Source organism: Malaya genurostris, chromosome 3 (genome assembly GCF_030247185.1).
Source record: "Malaya genurostris strain Urasoe2022 chromosome 3, Malgen_1.1, whole genome shotgun sequence".
Taxonomy (NCBI): Eukaryota; Metazoa; Arthropoda; class Insecta; order Diptera; family Culicidae; genus Malaya; species Malaya genurostris.
Window position 1 is genome coordinate 248,233,827 of NC_080572.1, and position 14,272 is coordinate 248,248,098.

The 14,272-nt window shown below is 36.4% G+C and overlaps 1 protein-coding gene across 5 annotated transcripts in view; it reads left to right on the plus strand.

The window, feature by feature from the left end:
* Positions 1–14,272, plus strand: part of LOC131436117 (terminal nucleotidyltransferase 5C) — a 255,864-nt gene that overhangs the window by 51,408 nt on the left and 190,184 nt on the right. The window contains exon 1 of one of the 5 annotated variants that reach the window (XM_058604613.1): positions 4,422–4,484. The exons of the other annotated variants lie outside the window; for them this stretch is intronic. Within the exon in view, the coding sequence (XP_058460596.1) occupies positions 4,437–4,484 (48 nt within the window). The 5' untranslated portion in view covers positions 4,422–4,436. Of the gene's footprint in view, positions 1–4,421; positions 4,485–14,272 lie in introns of those variants that run through there. 5 annotated transcript variants of the gene reach the window in all.

Here is a 14,272-nt window from a genome sequence, read left to right on the forward strand (position 1 = left end):
AATTAATCACTAAAGCATTTTTCGCCTACTTATACTGAAAATCGGTACTACCGACGACAACCGAAGCCAATGCCATTTTATTCAAAGTCTATTTTTTGTCTTTATTTAAAAGGGCTATTGGCGGCACATTATCGCAAAACTGAATTACCGGTAGCGACACCTGCAAATGAAAAATGGAACCAAGAAAAGGATGGTTCTTCCGAAAATTTTCATATCGGCAGTAGTGATTTGCAACATTTTTTGTTTGTTTATTCAATGATACAAATAAATATCAGCAATAAAAGTAAACTCGGGGTAGAAGAAAATCGATTTCAAAGTAATTACCACAACATTTTTTGGTGTGAACTACGATTAAACATGGACAATCTTCAGAAATGTGTGAAATTGGGTTTTCTCGGATCAACTTTTTTTTTTATACAGAAACCAGTATAATGTTGATTTCTCGAGTACTAGAATGTATAGCATTCGACTATCATTTATTTTGGATACTTTATTTGTTATTTCCCGGCATTTGAAAAAGTGGCATTGAACCAAGTTTGATGCTCCATTCTAAATAAACGTTAGTTTTTGCACAATAAATTAATATCACCGTTACCAACTCAGAGTAAACACATTATCATCTACTTCTACTATGATTTTTCAAATGAATTTACCCGCTTTGATAAGAAATTGTTCAAAATGTGAAGTAATAGAAAATTTTTCTGTCGTTTTGACAGCGCTTTCTGAAAGGATCATCTTCAAACAAGCAGCGCCTCTACATTTCATTTTGGCGTTTCTGTAACTCAGGCTTTTGATAAAACTGTTTTCTAATCAGATTTGTATGTTTGTATGAAATGAATTTTATAGTATTCTCAGTGATATCGAGTTTTAATTTGATATTATTTTCGATTTTATGTCAATTACATACGTAAGTATACGAAAAAGATATATTTATTTAATTTAAATTTCAATTTAAACAGGAGTCTTATCTAAAAACGCGAGCGATTTGAAAAATATAAAAAAATCCGAATAAAACTTTATATTTCTATTCACTACGTTGGCTTTAATGGATCACATAAACATTTGGATCGTTGATTGTAAATCGAGAAAACAATAAAATAGAGAAATTGAGAATGTGTGAATTAATATTAAAATTAATAATATGTTTATAATTGATTACGCCGAATCGCGCCGCCTCCGCTGGCGATATTTTCAGGTAATGGCGTCACGCCGATTCGCCGCAGCCGCTGGGCAAAAAGACACTTTAGCCGCCGATGTTGACAATTTTGATCGGCGCACAGGTTTAATTGCATGTGGAATTGACCTGTAACCTGTAATATGCGTAATTTTTGCTCTGTGTAATGTTGAGATTGTATGTGTATTTGCGGTGACGGATAAGAAAAATCTGGGTACTATATTTCTATCTGGAACTTGAAGTTCTGCTCTGAACAACACATGGCGACTGGTTTGTGAGACCAGTGCCCTATGCTCTGAACCACCGATCACCAAGAATATTTGGCAACACTTGTATGAAATTTTGACGTTAGCATCAGATATCTGTCACCATCAGAGATGCCATTTATACAGATTTATCTGTATTATACAGATTTTTACATGATCATACAGATTTAATACAAAGTACAGTTTTATACAGATTTCCTCAATTTAATACAGATTTATACAGATCTCACAAAAATTAAGAAAGAATTAATTTTTCTGTCTGAGCTATCTTTTAGTATTTGATTCCAGTGACGATCACAAATTAATATGAAAATCTGTTAAATCCATTTATATTATAATTTGAAACCAATTTGAACTGATATTCAATTTTTTTGCAATGACTTAGTGGAAAAATATATTGGAGAAGCCAAATGAATGAAAAACTATCAGAAAAGATGATTTATTGGAAAAAGATACGCTCAGAGACAATACTTTATTCAAGGAAGTAATGGCATCATGAAAATTTACTGTCAAACTGAGAGTGGTATGGACCGACTTGACGTTGCATATTGGGCGTTGAAATTCCATGTCAAATTATAAAGTCACCGATTTCTAACTAGATAAATATATGGGATTACAATTCAATTTTTGTGGATAAAAAAATGAAACTTCGTCGTTGAATATTCTTGTGAGCGCCCACAACCACAACCACAATCTATTGGAATAACATATCTTAGCATCATTTTGTTGTAAGAATTTCATTTTATTAGTGAATACAGATTAATACAGATTTTTTATACAAAGAATACAGATTTTCTATGAAAATATCTGGCATCACTGGTCACCATCAACTAGCAATATTGTAAGACAATGATTGGATAGCTCATGTTACTGGATAGCTGCCAACCAGGCTCTACAAATCATCATGTATTGAGTGTCTGAGAGCCGGTATGTCAAACCTAAAATTCTCTCGATATCTCACTCATCAGGACGCTCATTGATTGTCGAAGCGATTGATGATATTTTTATTTGTCTTGTCACTACTTGATCATATTGTGATTAAACAATCATCGAACAGTATATAAATTGAAATATATTCATTTACTACAATAAACTCCAACACCGTTGACTTTTTGCTAGGAATACTGAGCTTAATCAATTTATGTTTATGTTAGTATTCTCTTGATATTTTTCCTTCAACAGGGGATAGGAGAATGAGAGAGAAAACAAAAAGAGTTACCTGTCTATGACTGGGCATACTTCTAGTTGGCCATAGAACTATAGAGTATCTCATTTGACAGTTACTTTCACAGTACAGATTACAGCTGACAGTGATTTTCGTGAGTCTGTCAAGGTCATTCGATATGACTGACAAATTGTTTGCTTGTCGATTATAGTTCCAAAATGAGTTACTGGAAAGGCGAACAACAAATCTGTTGTGAAAGTAACTGAATTTTTTTCAGCTACAGTTTGCAAGGTTATTCTCCAGTAAAGCATACACCTGGCTCTTATACGAAAATAATCTCTGAATTCATAGTTAATTCATGAAATAAATAGCGACTAACTGTTATCAAATTTCAAAGGTATTACTCGCATAAACATACAACGAACTTAGCTCCTGTTTTCGTTTTCTAAGGCCACGGTCTTACGTCTGTTTTTTCCGTGCACCTCCGAACAAGTTTGCTACCTGTTCGTGTTGTTTTTTTTTGTAGTAGTAGTAGTATTAGTTGCAGTTGAAGTTGTTGTTGTTGTTGTTGAAAGGATGTAATGCTGTAATGCGCGGCCGTTCGCTTACGAACGTACAACTTTAATCTTGTTACGGCTGCAAATAGCATTGTCTAATTCGATGCTTCCTCCCATTCTGTTTTGCGGTTCCAAACACCCCCCCCCCCCACGATTCGGCCCCACGGTCTCGGAACAGGTAAACAAAATGGAAAACATTTTGTGCAGCGAGAGTGAACAGTGCACGGACCAACAGTGATAAAGATAGTAACAAGGCGGTGCAAGGTTAAAAACTTTCCTTGTCAGGTTTCGGGCATGTGTGTGGTGACTATGTTCGGTTAGCATATTTTTCTTTTCGTTCGTTCCTCCATTTTTTTTGTAAGGTCGTGCTGCACTTCTGCATTGGAAAACAGTAAACAGTAAAAGTTTAAATCAGTTGCCGCTGCAGCAAAAACATAAAAAACACCTATAAAAAGACTGGGCAAATAAAAGAAATGAAAACAACTGATTGATGAAATCGATTGTTAATTGCAATTACAGCTACTTCAAGTCTGACTGACTGGACTGGCCACAGTGTCTAACACCGACGAACGCAGCGTTATCAGAGCTGTGGAATAACATTTTTGAGATTTTTTTTCGGTTGGTTTCTGTCTCTCGCTCTTTCTTTGCGGTTGCCCCCGAGGAGAAGCAGATAAAGACGGTAGACCCGCGTAGTCGACGGGCACCAGCGGTTCGATAACCATTATTAGTGGCCTCCTGTGGCAGGTAATGACAGGTGGGGTGGGGTGGGGGCCCAGGATGGGTACCTCACCGCAACTCAGCCAACAACTACTAGCTGATAAGTGTGGAATTGCTGATGTTGGCAATTGAACCGGATGGAGCTCGGCGCGGAGCAGTGGGCCGTGGGTGGCAACAGTGCAGTGGGGTGCTCGAACATGACACGGTGTGATTGGAACAGTTCATTCATATATAGTTGAATCCTTATCAAATCGTGATTTAGAAAGAAAAAAAACACACACACATACACAAACCGGCATGCATAACTTTTGAATCGTAAACCACGGCATAGTCGAGCGTTGCACATGACATTGACCGCGGGCTCCATCACTGTTTGAAATCTGAAATAGTTTTGTGTGGTTTGCGTTTTTTTTCTCTCTCTCTCTGGAGGCCTACATTCGAGTGATAGTTCGATGAAGTTGATTATTACCGAGAAAGCAAGTTTCTCTGTTTCCTTATCAGTTTGTATTGATAGTGCCATCGCTAGACAAGCTGTGATTAAAAGTGTCTGGAAATGAATGGGAATAGTTCAAGAACCTTCCGTAGTTCAATGGCCGTCCGATCAGGTATTCAATTACAAAATCAACTGTAAAAAGTGTAGAGAAGTTCTACTGTTGACTTTGTGACGATCTGTCATCACTATTTGCGAACAATTTTCGCACGGATGCACTTAAAATCGCACAATTGCGGTCTGTTCCAAGGAACAAGGAGGTAGACTTTTCTCCATATGCACTTTCCTTCGTGGAATAGAATAATAGTTAGCTAATAGAATTATTTACCTTCGAGACCTTCGAAATGAGCAGCCTCAGGTGACTTATACAAGAAGCTTGAAACTTCGGGCTAACGCAACCGACATGGAAAACATCTAAACGATTTTCTTTCTTGTTGCAACCTTTTAAAGGTGGGATCGAATATAGCGTGTCTGGTTGGGAAACTACCGATTCCGTTCAGCGCTCTGTTTGACTATTGGTAGAATGTTTAGGGTGTTTCGGGTGTACACTATTTTTTTTTTAATCCGCCAGCGTTTTGCATAAATATTCGCATTAGAAACAATTGCAATCGCTTTACTATGAAGCGCTCTTAACTTCTTTTACTGGGATAGAGAGGAAAAGTTACTTATACAAAAATGTCAATATTTCCGTTGATTTGGATGGAATTCAACCAACTATGGTTTATTTGAAAGGTATCTAGATTATGAAATCCATTTTGTTTTTGAGGTCAATTGAGATAGATATTCTCAAAAAACTACAAATTTTGACATAAAACTTAATATGGCACAAAAAGTAAACAACGGATTGAAGAACGAAGGCGTTCATTTTCAACTAGTCCGATCAAAACCGGCCCGACCATTTTGTCGTGAATACGACTTTTTTTTACTATGGGGCGCTTTTTCAAAATTTACCCTCTGAGAGAGTGATAAGTTTTTGATCGTGAATATCTCTTGTTGTATCTAACGAATCAACATAATTTTTGCTACATGCAATCGGAAATATGATCACAAGTTTATGATAAAATTTTCAGTTGTGTGTAATCTCAAATAATTCAAAATTAAACTTTTCTGAAATGTTTAGTATAAACGAGTATTAAAAAGGATAATTCATAATACGCGTTTGCCTTCCTCGTACTTTGAAAGCTCATATCTTAGAGATCTGTGAAAGATTTATATAATCTAACCACCAATAGAATCGAAATTTTTCAACTTAAACGTGTATAGAAAAAGTATTGAAGTATTTCAATAGTGCACTATTGAAAAACCTGTCTCATTTGACCCATGTCAACACCAGCCAATCAGAACGCGTTCTGAGGAAGAGAACAAAATATCTGCTGCTGTACAACAAATTGTTCGAGAAAAATGTTCTGAACAGTGCTTAATATCGTAGTGAGTTCCACAATTTGGTCTTTCTGAAATGCAGGAATAAATCCCGTACAGCATCCTGATAGTTTCTTTCAATGAAATGCAAATCCAAAATGAAATAATCGGCATAAAAATTCTTTATGATGCTATTTTTATAGCCGTTAGGACCGCCCATTAGTGAAAAAGCTAGAATCACGTAAAAACAAACCTCTTAACAAAAATTGGATTAGTTTGGATTCTGTGTATTGTGTGTCGTTTGCAAAGCTAGTTTCGCTTCCGTCAAGAACGATTACGTCACAGCTGCTAGTTGTTTGCATTAGTGAAAAAACAACGAAAAGAGGACAACGGTGGAGAGCATCACCCAAAATCAGCCGTTCTAATGGGTCTAACAGTTTTCTAAAGAACTATTAGGATTTCTTGATTGTAAATCGAAGGTAAATATCCTCAGTTTAGTGCAAATCTAGAACAATTTGATTAGATTTGTGCAGTTTTCGCTGTGTGAAATTCACATTCTTTGTTTTTGCGAAAAATGTGAAAAAGAAGAATGCTTGCATAATTCATACAATTGATCAACTAATTGATATTCAGAAGTGTTAAGAAACATGTCAGTTGTTTCCGTATTCACGACATCCAGTTATGTCTCTGACTTTACCCACCCGCCTTTTATTGTTCTGTACACACAGACACACAAACACAGACATTTGTTCAGTTTGTCGAGCCGAATCGATTGGTATATGGCACTCGGGCCTCGGAAAATTTATCCAAATTTTGAGCGAACTCTATAGCTATTATTTATATTTATGAAAAAAAAAACGTGAAAAATCACATATCTTCCTTCGAAGATCTTCACGTTTCAGTTCATAAAACAGTTCAAATCAAAATGCCATGCCCACCTAGTAGTTAAAATTGAACCGCTAAGCAGACGCAAAGTTTACACTGTTTGTGTATCTCTCTAAGGACATTGCGCTTGTGGCTAGTCCAAATTTTTCCATAACAATTGTTCGTTGATGTAGTACGTCAAAGGTGAGAAAATTCATAAACCACGGCACTGATCGTCAACCGGCGATAACATTTGTTTATTCAACCATTGTGCATCCAATCCTTTCCTCGTAGTAGGTTCATAAACATGGCATAAACTTCGACGAATTTCAGCTGCTGAGCAGTTTTTTTAACATAAAACTCATATCACAGTGCGAACTTCCCAGCTGACTGCAGCAACGATTATCGCGGACATTGTTTACTGTGCGTACAGATATGCAAATGATTTTTGAATCAAAACAATGTCAAAAATAGCATCGCACGTACATATATTGACAAGTTTAAACACAGTCGTGACCTTTCTTACATGAAACTTCTTTATCATTTCATAAAGACAATTGAAGTTTCAATTTATTAATTGACGCTTTTGAGGGTTAGTTCTGACTCCTACTGTGTCCAATAGTTCATCCAATAGCAAAATTTTAATAAAAATGATGTGCTGATAAAAACAAACTCAAAATAGGTTACGAAATCAACAACAAAATGTATAAAAAATTCTGCTTGTTTCATAATTTATAGCAGTTAATCGTTTGGTTCAAATAATGTTCTGAAGTAGATTTAATAATAAATAACAAAATACCTCATATGATATTTTAAAAACAAGAGGAATATGTTTTATTAAACTCAAATCGTTGTGACTTATGTAAATTGCCTTAAGAAATAAACCTATTTATGAAAAAAAAAAGTTTATACACAGAGGTCTTTTTTTGCGGTTTTTGTACGGTTTTTTTACGCGGATTTCCGAAGTTACGCATTTTTATTATGCGAATTTCCGAAGTAACGTATTTTTTTTTTATGCGGATTCCCGAAGTTACTCGAGTTTTTAAGGTTGTTCGATTTTCTTGTTTTGTCTTAGAAATTAATGAATCGTCGAGATCTGGTGTAATCCCGGATTTTTTTTTTCATTCAACTCTGACATTTTCGATTTTAGATTTAAAAAAAATAATTATTTTAGATTACACTAGAACTCGACGTTTCATGCATTTTAAAACATTTGGCACAACAAAAAAGGTAGTTTTGCGGTTTTATTCTAGGCAGATTTACGTTTAAGTTTAGCGGTCCTAATCGCAAGGTCGATTTTTTTTAAATATTTTTTTTTAGATTACACCAGATTTCGACATTACTATTTTTCCTGCTGTCTTGCTTCTTAGAGCCGAAGCAAAGATTGTGTTCGATTTTATCACAATTCATTGATTGAAAGTCGAGTAATCGGCGAAATATCATGGCGACTCTGCTGAGATGACTATTGGTACAAATGGCCCTATCATTGTTTGTATATGCTTTGAGGTTAATTTGGAGATCTTTCTGCAGAATTTTGTTGAAGTTATTTAAAGGCTTTTCAGGCAATAGTGGATTAAAATGAATGTTTCAGTATGAACACCTAACGTTTCGACGCTACTGGTTTGCGTCTTCTTCAGGGATGTTAGACATTGCAAAATGTATTGTAACAATTACAATTTTAATTTTTTTACTCTCAAAAACAGCTTATCGTTCTTCGTCAAAAACACTTATATAGGTGTTAGTAGTCGAATGCTCTATTTTTACCTTTTTAGTTTTATTTTTTTAATATTTTTTATTCAATAGTATAATATATATTTTCAGGCGCACTGCTTAAGCTCTAAGATGCCAAGGATATTTCCTAATCTTAATTAACGACTAACTTAAAACTAGAATAGTATCATTAGATTATGTCGTCTAGAATTTTTGAAAAAAGCTTGTAGCTTGTGTTCGGCAGGTGTCGGTGAATTGAATATTACATGAATTCCAGATGGTGCTATACATGGCCGCTTCCTTTCGGTTCGTGTGGGTCCGCGGGAAACACCCCCAGGCTACGAAGGCCCGGCGGGTGGCCCGCATGCTGGTCATCGATTGGAGCGTAGGACCGTAGGCAGTGATGGTGATGTTACGAATAGATGAAAAAATAAAAAAAGTAAATATTGTGGAAACCGGGGTAAAAAGGGGGTATGGAAACAAAATGTCTGAAAACTACAGAGATCTAACTAGTTGCCATCGAGATGGTGAAGAGACAGGGAAAGGGGGAACGAAAAGTTAGTGAGAAAAAAAGATCTTGTTAGTTCCAATGAAGATGGTGGACAGGGACGGTGATCGAGAGAATCGGGCGGATGTTAGTGTCGAACCTGTAGGTGGAGATCATACATTTTTTTTAGTAAAACCCCTAAATGACTGAAACTTGTTTTCGATGGATTCATCATAATCATCATGATCAGTTTAAACATTGCTTTTCGATGCAAATTGAAAAACAGAGTCACTCTAGAAGAGTTGAGATTTACTTCGCACTAGCAGTTCAACATAGACCGTCAATGGACTGTTGAGCCGAAGACGGAATGTAAATTTAAGTAAACGAAAGCTAGTTTATTTTAGTCTAGTTGTTTTTTATTTTAGTCTAGTTTGTTTTTTTTCTAATTTTCTTTCTGTCGTGTATTTTGGTTTTATGTGGATTGAAAGACTGGGTTCTAATGCTTGCATAGCAATGGTCTGAAATTAATTCCTTTCCCAACTTCTGTTCAAACTAACATTCTTTTTTTGTCTTCTCTATTTCAGGTAAGCATCAAATCTACATTAGCGACATACTGGATCATCAAATGGTATTGTATGCATTTGACGACATACTGATAGTAAAAATTATTGTCTATTATTATCGATGCAAATTCTAACTTTTATACACATCCATTCGAACGAAGTATTTGATTTGCGACCAAAACTCATATTCCATGATGTAAAGACCAATTATTTGGGCCAGTATCTTCCGTAGTTCAGCAAAAATGTGAAACGGTTGAACTTTATTTGACTTTTTACTTATTGTAAAAACGTATAGAATAAATTGCGGTGCATAAGTTCGATTTTGCGTGTTATTTTTTTGTATAATATGAAACTAAAGGAAACAGCTGAATAATCCTGCTAGGTTCGCTTTGGAAGTGTTTCTCCCTGAGCGAGTCTACACGGAACGACCGAAATTAGCTCTGCGCCTAATTCGTATTACTGTTTTTGAATTAGTTGATTTTAACAACAAAATTTCCAAAATAACTATAAAATTAGTTAAAATTGAGAATTTACTTTGCTGAAAAAACTCTTAGTTTTAGAGAATGTGTTTAGTTGGTGAATATCCTGGACTCAAACCAACAATATTTCAATCCAACACGAAATTCTCATTGACAACTAATGTAGTTATTAAAATCAGAAAATTTGTTTCTATTTATCTATCACCATCATTACTGAAGGACAGCACAAAAAAAAAACAAAACTGAAATGGGTATTATTAACAAGTTTATTAGCCAAAAACTCATGAGAAGTGTCAAAGCAAAACAATCCATTAAAAAGCTAAAAAGGACAGTCTTATTGAAACTGCTTGAACATTGTTTTGATGTTTTTCGCATGTGTTCGATATATCTTTATTTAAATTTCTAAACCGATATGTAAAAATGTCGTAAACTGTTAGTGGAAATCGTATTTATTCAGAATTTGTGCGCACTTGAAGCGATTGTGCGTAATAATGTTTTTACGCGGAACAGTGAAGTGAATTTCGAATGTTTCACTCTAATTGTGATGAAGTTTTTTTGTATCTTCAAACCTTCCGAGCTGCGCCGTCCGGTGTACTATTTGTATTCGGTTTTTGTTTTCCGAGTGCTCAAAGTTTTCAGTGAGAATGAAGAAACAGTGATTTAGAAGAAAAAAAATTCAAAAAGATGTTTACGTTTCGTTTATGTCTTTTTCTCCAACACAACATCGTATTTATACCTGCCAATATAGAAAAGACAACCGCGTCTGATTTTTTTTCGGCAGTAGTGTGCCATCTAGTGGCTAGTAGTCATTAAGGTGTTACCGTTTCGGTGACAGGGCGCCATATAGCTGCAGATTGCAGAAGCCAATTCAACCATTCATATTGGTTGAAAACAACATTATATTTCTTTAATTCAACTAAAAAATTAGTTGACTGGATATGAAGTGTGCCTTAGCTAAGAAATGACAGTACGTTTATTTTGTGAATTCAACTAAAAAAAATAGTCATTTCAACAAATATTTTATTATTATTAAGGGAATGAGAATAAAAAATCTAAATCAGCAAAAGTAAGATTTTTTTAGTTGTCTCAAAAAATAACTAACTAAAATCAGCAAATCAACTAAATTTTTCGCGAAAATGCTGATTTCGGTCGTTCCGTGTATACTAATAGGTACTTTCAACTGTTCCGTTAAACAAACTCGTATATGCTTCTGAAATAAATTTTCGCTTTGAATATCCTCCGACAGCTAGCAGCAATACCTCACCTGTGTCCTCTTTCAGTACCTTGTTTGTAGTCGCAATTCATCGGGAAAAATTACTGACCCAACTTTCCGAGCATGTCCCATACCAGCATCGCCACCCGATGGCAAGATCAACTTCCCACATAGCAACACCGATGGGTCGCCTAGTTTTCCGCAGCCGGTAACGGGATTCATCGAGGATTAACACATTTCCGCTCGGCAACAGTAACTTTAATTGCACTTTCAGTAGTTTGTTTACCCACATCCCTACCTTCTGACCGATCCGTGCAGCACATGAACGACCCGTCGAAAACGGTTCGATTTTATCGTGCACCGAATGCACACACGCACGCACGCACGCCATAGGCACCGCTTTAGGTACGGGAAAATCCTTTACGGGACAATGTATTGCCGACAGGTACTGCTGCCTTCCTGCTCTCTTTTTTCTTTCATTCTGCAGAACCGATACGTCATGTTGCCTGCCGGAATGCATGCTGAACAACGCATGGTCGTCGTCGTCGGTGAGGCTCGTGTTGCTGCAGCCCAGCCGTCCTCACCATGTGGGTCAACCATCATCATCATCATCATCATCATCAGTATGCTCTTTGAATAATGCTATCCCAGTTGCTCAGTTAGCCAGCCAGCCAGCCAACCGGGTCAAACTTTAAAGTATACCGATGATGTTGGTACCCCATTTTTTGTGTCGTGCGAAGGAATCGGTTGCAGTAGGGTGGATCGTTTTACGATTGACATTTGTTTAAGCACGATTGCATGCTTTTGTTAATCATGGAGATTCAAAATATATTTTCCCGACTAAAATAACCATTCCGTTGGGGAACTTTAGTAGTGTTTCTGCAGGCTTTGCCACCGGTTCTTGGAGAAAAGAGAACTACTGAATCTCGTGATTTTACTCACACTAAAATGCACTTAGACCGGTATCGATCATTCGATATAAATCTTTGTTAAGGCCCTCTGTTATGACCACTGGCTGAAATTATGAATGTAATAGGAAAATGCATTGATCAAACCATTCTACGAAGCAAATATCTTGTCCAAGTTTGGTTTATATACTCAAAAACGACAAAAGATACATCATATAAATCTCACATATTAGTATTCATCTCGAGGATAGAAAGTATATCAGATTGGAAATTGTGTTTGAGGTGTTCTATTGCCGCATGATGCCACAGGGCCGAGACTTGGAATTGAACCACAAATCAACCGTGCTCAGGTTGAACATGTCGGGAGATTGTGTACAATTATGTAGTTTTCTAAGTTGTGTTTTACATTTAAATGAGTGTAACTGGCATAACGATTTCAACGGATAGGCGGAAGTTGCCGTTTCGAGTCCAACCTCAGTGGTAATATTTGTTTTGCCAATATTAATTTCTACCTTTTCAATCGACAGTTTTTCTCCTATCTGTTTTTTGATGGATGCAAATAATCAAATTGTTTTAATAAGAATCAGTTTACATAATCAGTGTAATTCTACATACCTCAAACTTTTCAGAGGTTTCGTTCGTATTGTGAGATGCAAAGCTTGTCATACTCCATTGGAAAAATATCAGGACATGAAATTCACTTAGAAAATTTTCAAGAAAACCTAATTAATGTTCTGAAATATTCGCCATAACGTACTGTAACGATCGGATCAGGCGAATGTCATTTCGCCGAAAGGGTCATTTCACCGATTCTTGCAATTGTCTTAATATTATAATTGGAATTGATTTAAAATAAACACAAATGAATGATAATACGTTAACGCCCGTTTTTTTACCTATTAGGTGTACAACTTTGCTTCTGCCGTTTTTTTCCAAAATTTAAAGCTTTATTGCGAAAAAGTGCTTACAGATGTATTATTCAAAGTATTGTCCGTCGCTAGCGACAACTTTCGCCCATATTTCCGGAAATTTTCGGATCCCGGCTCGAAGAAAGGAGTAAAACTTCCCACATATGGCGAGAATTGGGCACATAAACAGACATTTTCGAGCGTGAATAATACGAAAACAAGAACAACTGTCACTGAAACGGCGATGACAATTCGTTAGGCACTGTACACACTCACTTTAAAGGCATTATCATCTATGTATTTTAACCAACCTCAGCCGGTACAGCTGAGATCGGAAAACCTATCGGAAAACGGCGGAAGCAAAGTTGTACACCTGATACAATTGTACTTCTTGAATAAAGATTGATTCACTAGCCTCAGGACGAGTTCCCAAGAAAACTTGTTAACTATTAGTCACTAAGCATCAAAGCAATTGCATAGGTGTATCTACCAAGCAAATATATGTGGTATTTTCCGTTTATTAAGTGGAAAAATATCCAATGCGGCTTCGCCACATCGATTTGATTCGTGTGCTGTCCGACCTCGCTCGTTCGGACCTAACTAAAGCAAAGAAACCTAGCTTTGAGTAGACCGAGCAAACGAGGCGGTTACAGGTTTGTATGCAAAAGGCCGCCGCTTCCGACGGTGGGTCGGCGGCCAACACAGTCGGCGTCGCCTCGGCGGTTTTATGCCACGGAGCCATCTTGGTTTCGGTTACGTGGCTGTGCCACATCAGTTATACAGGAACAAAAACAATATGATGTATTCGAAATTACTCCTTCGGCGAAATGACTCTTTCGGCGAAATGACTCTTTCGGCGAAATGACCTATTCGGTGAAACGACTTTCGGCGAAATGACTCGCTCCCGTAACGATCCAGTAATCAATTTCGCAAACTAAATAAAGCATATTCCCGGGCCACAGTTTTAGTGATCTGCCCCACCTAAATGCTAAGTTTGCATCAAATGGATTCAGATATGACAAGGACCGAAGAAGTAAATGTTTCTGGGGACATGTTATTCCTAATTAGTTTAGAACGCACAATTGTAACTGTTTCTAAAAATTCACAGCATTCGAATGCTGCGATTTTTTTTTGCTCTTTGATTTTGCTAATTTGAAAATATGTTCAGATGTAAAGTTTAGAATCGCTAGGAAAGTATATTGAAACAATAAAATTGATGTCAGGTTTTCAAAACATTTTTTAATGTTTTTTTTTATTTCGGGGTTTGCAGACAAATATGTAGACCTTTTTGCATTATATACGAAACAATTAGCGATTATACTCTTTAGAAGATCTTCTATTTTGGGGAAAAACAAAATTGCGTTTCTATAAATTGCTGGCTAAGGTAAAAAGACATCATCTTTTCTTATATC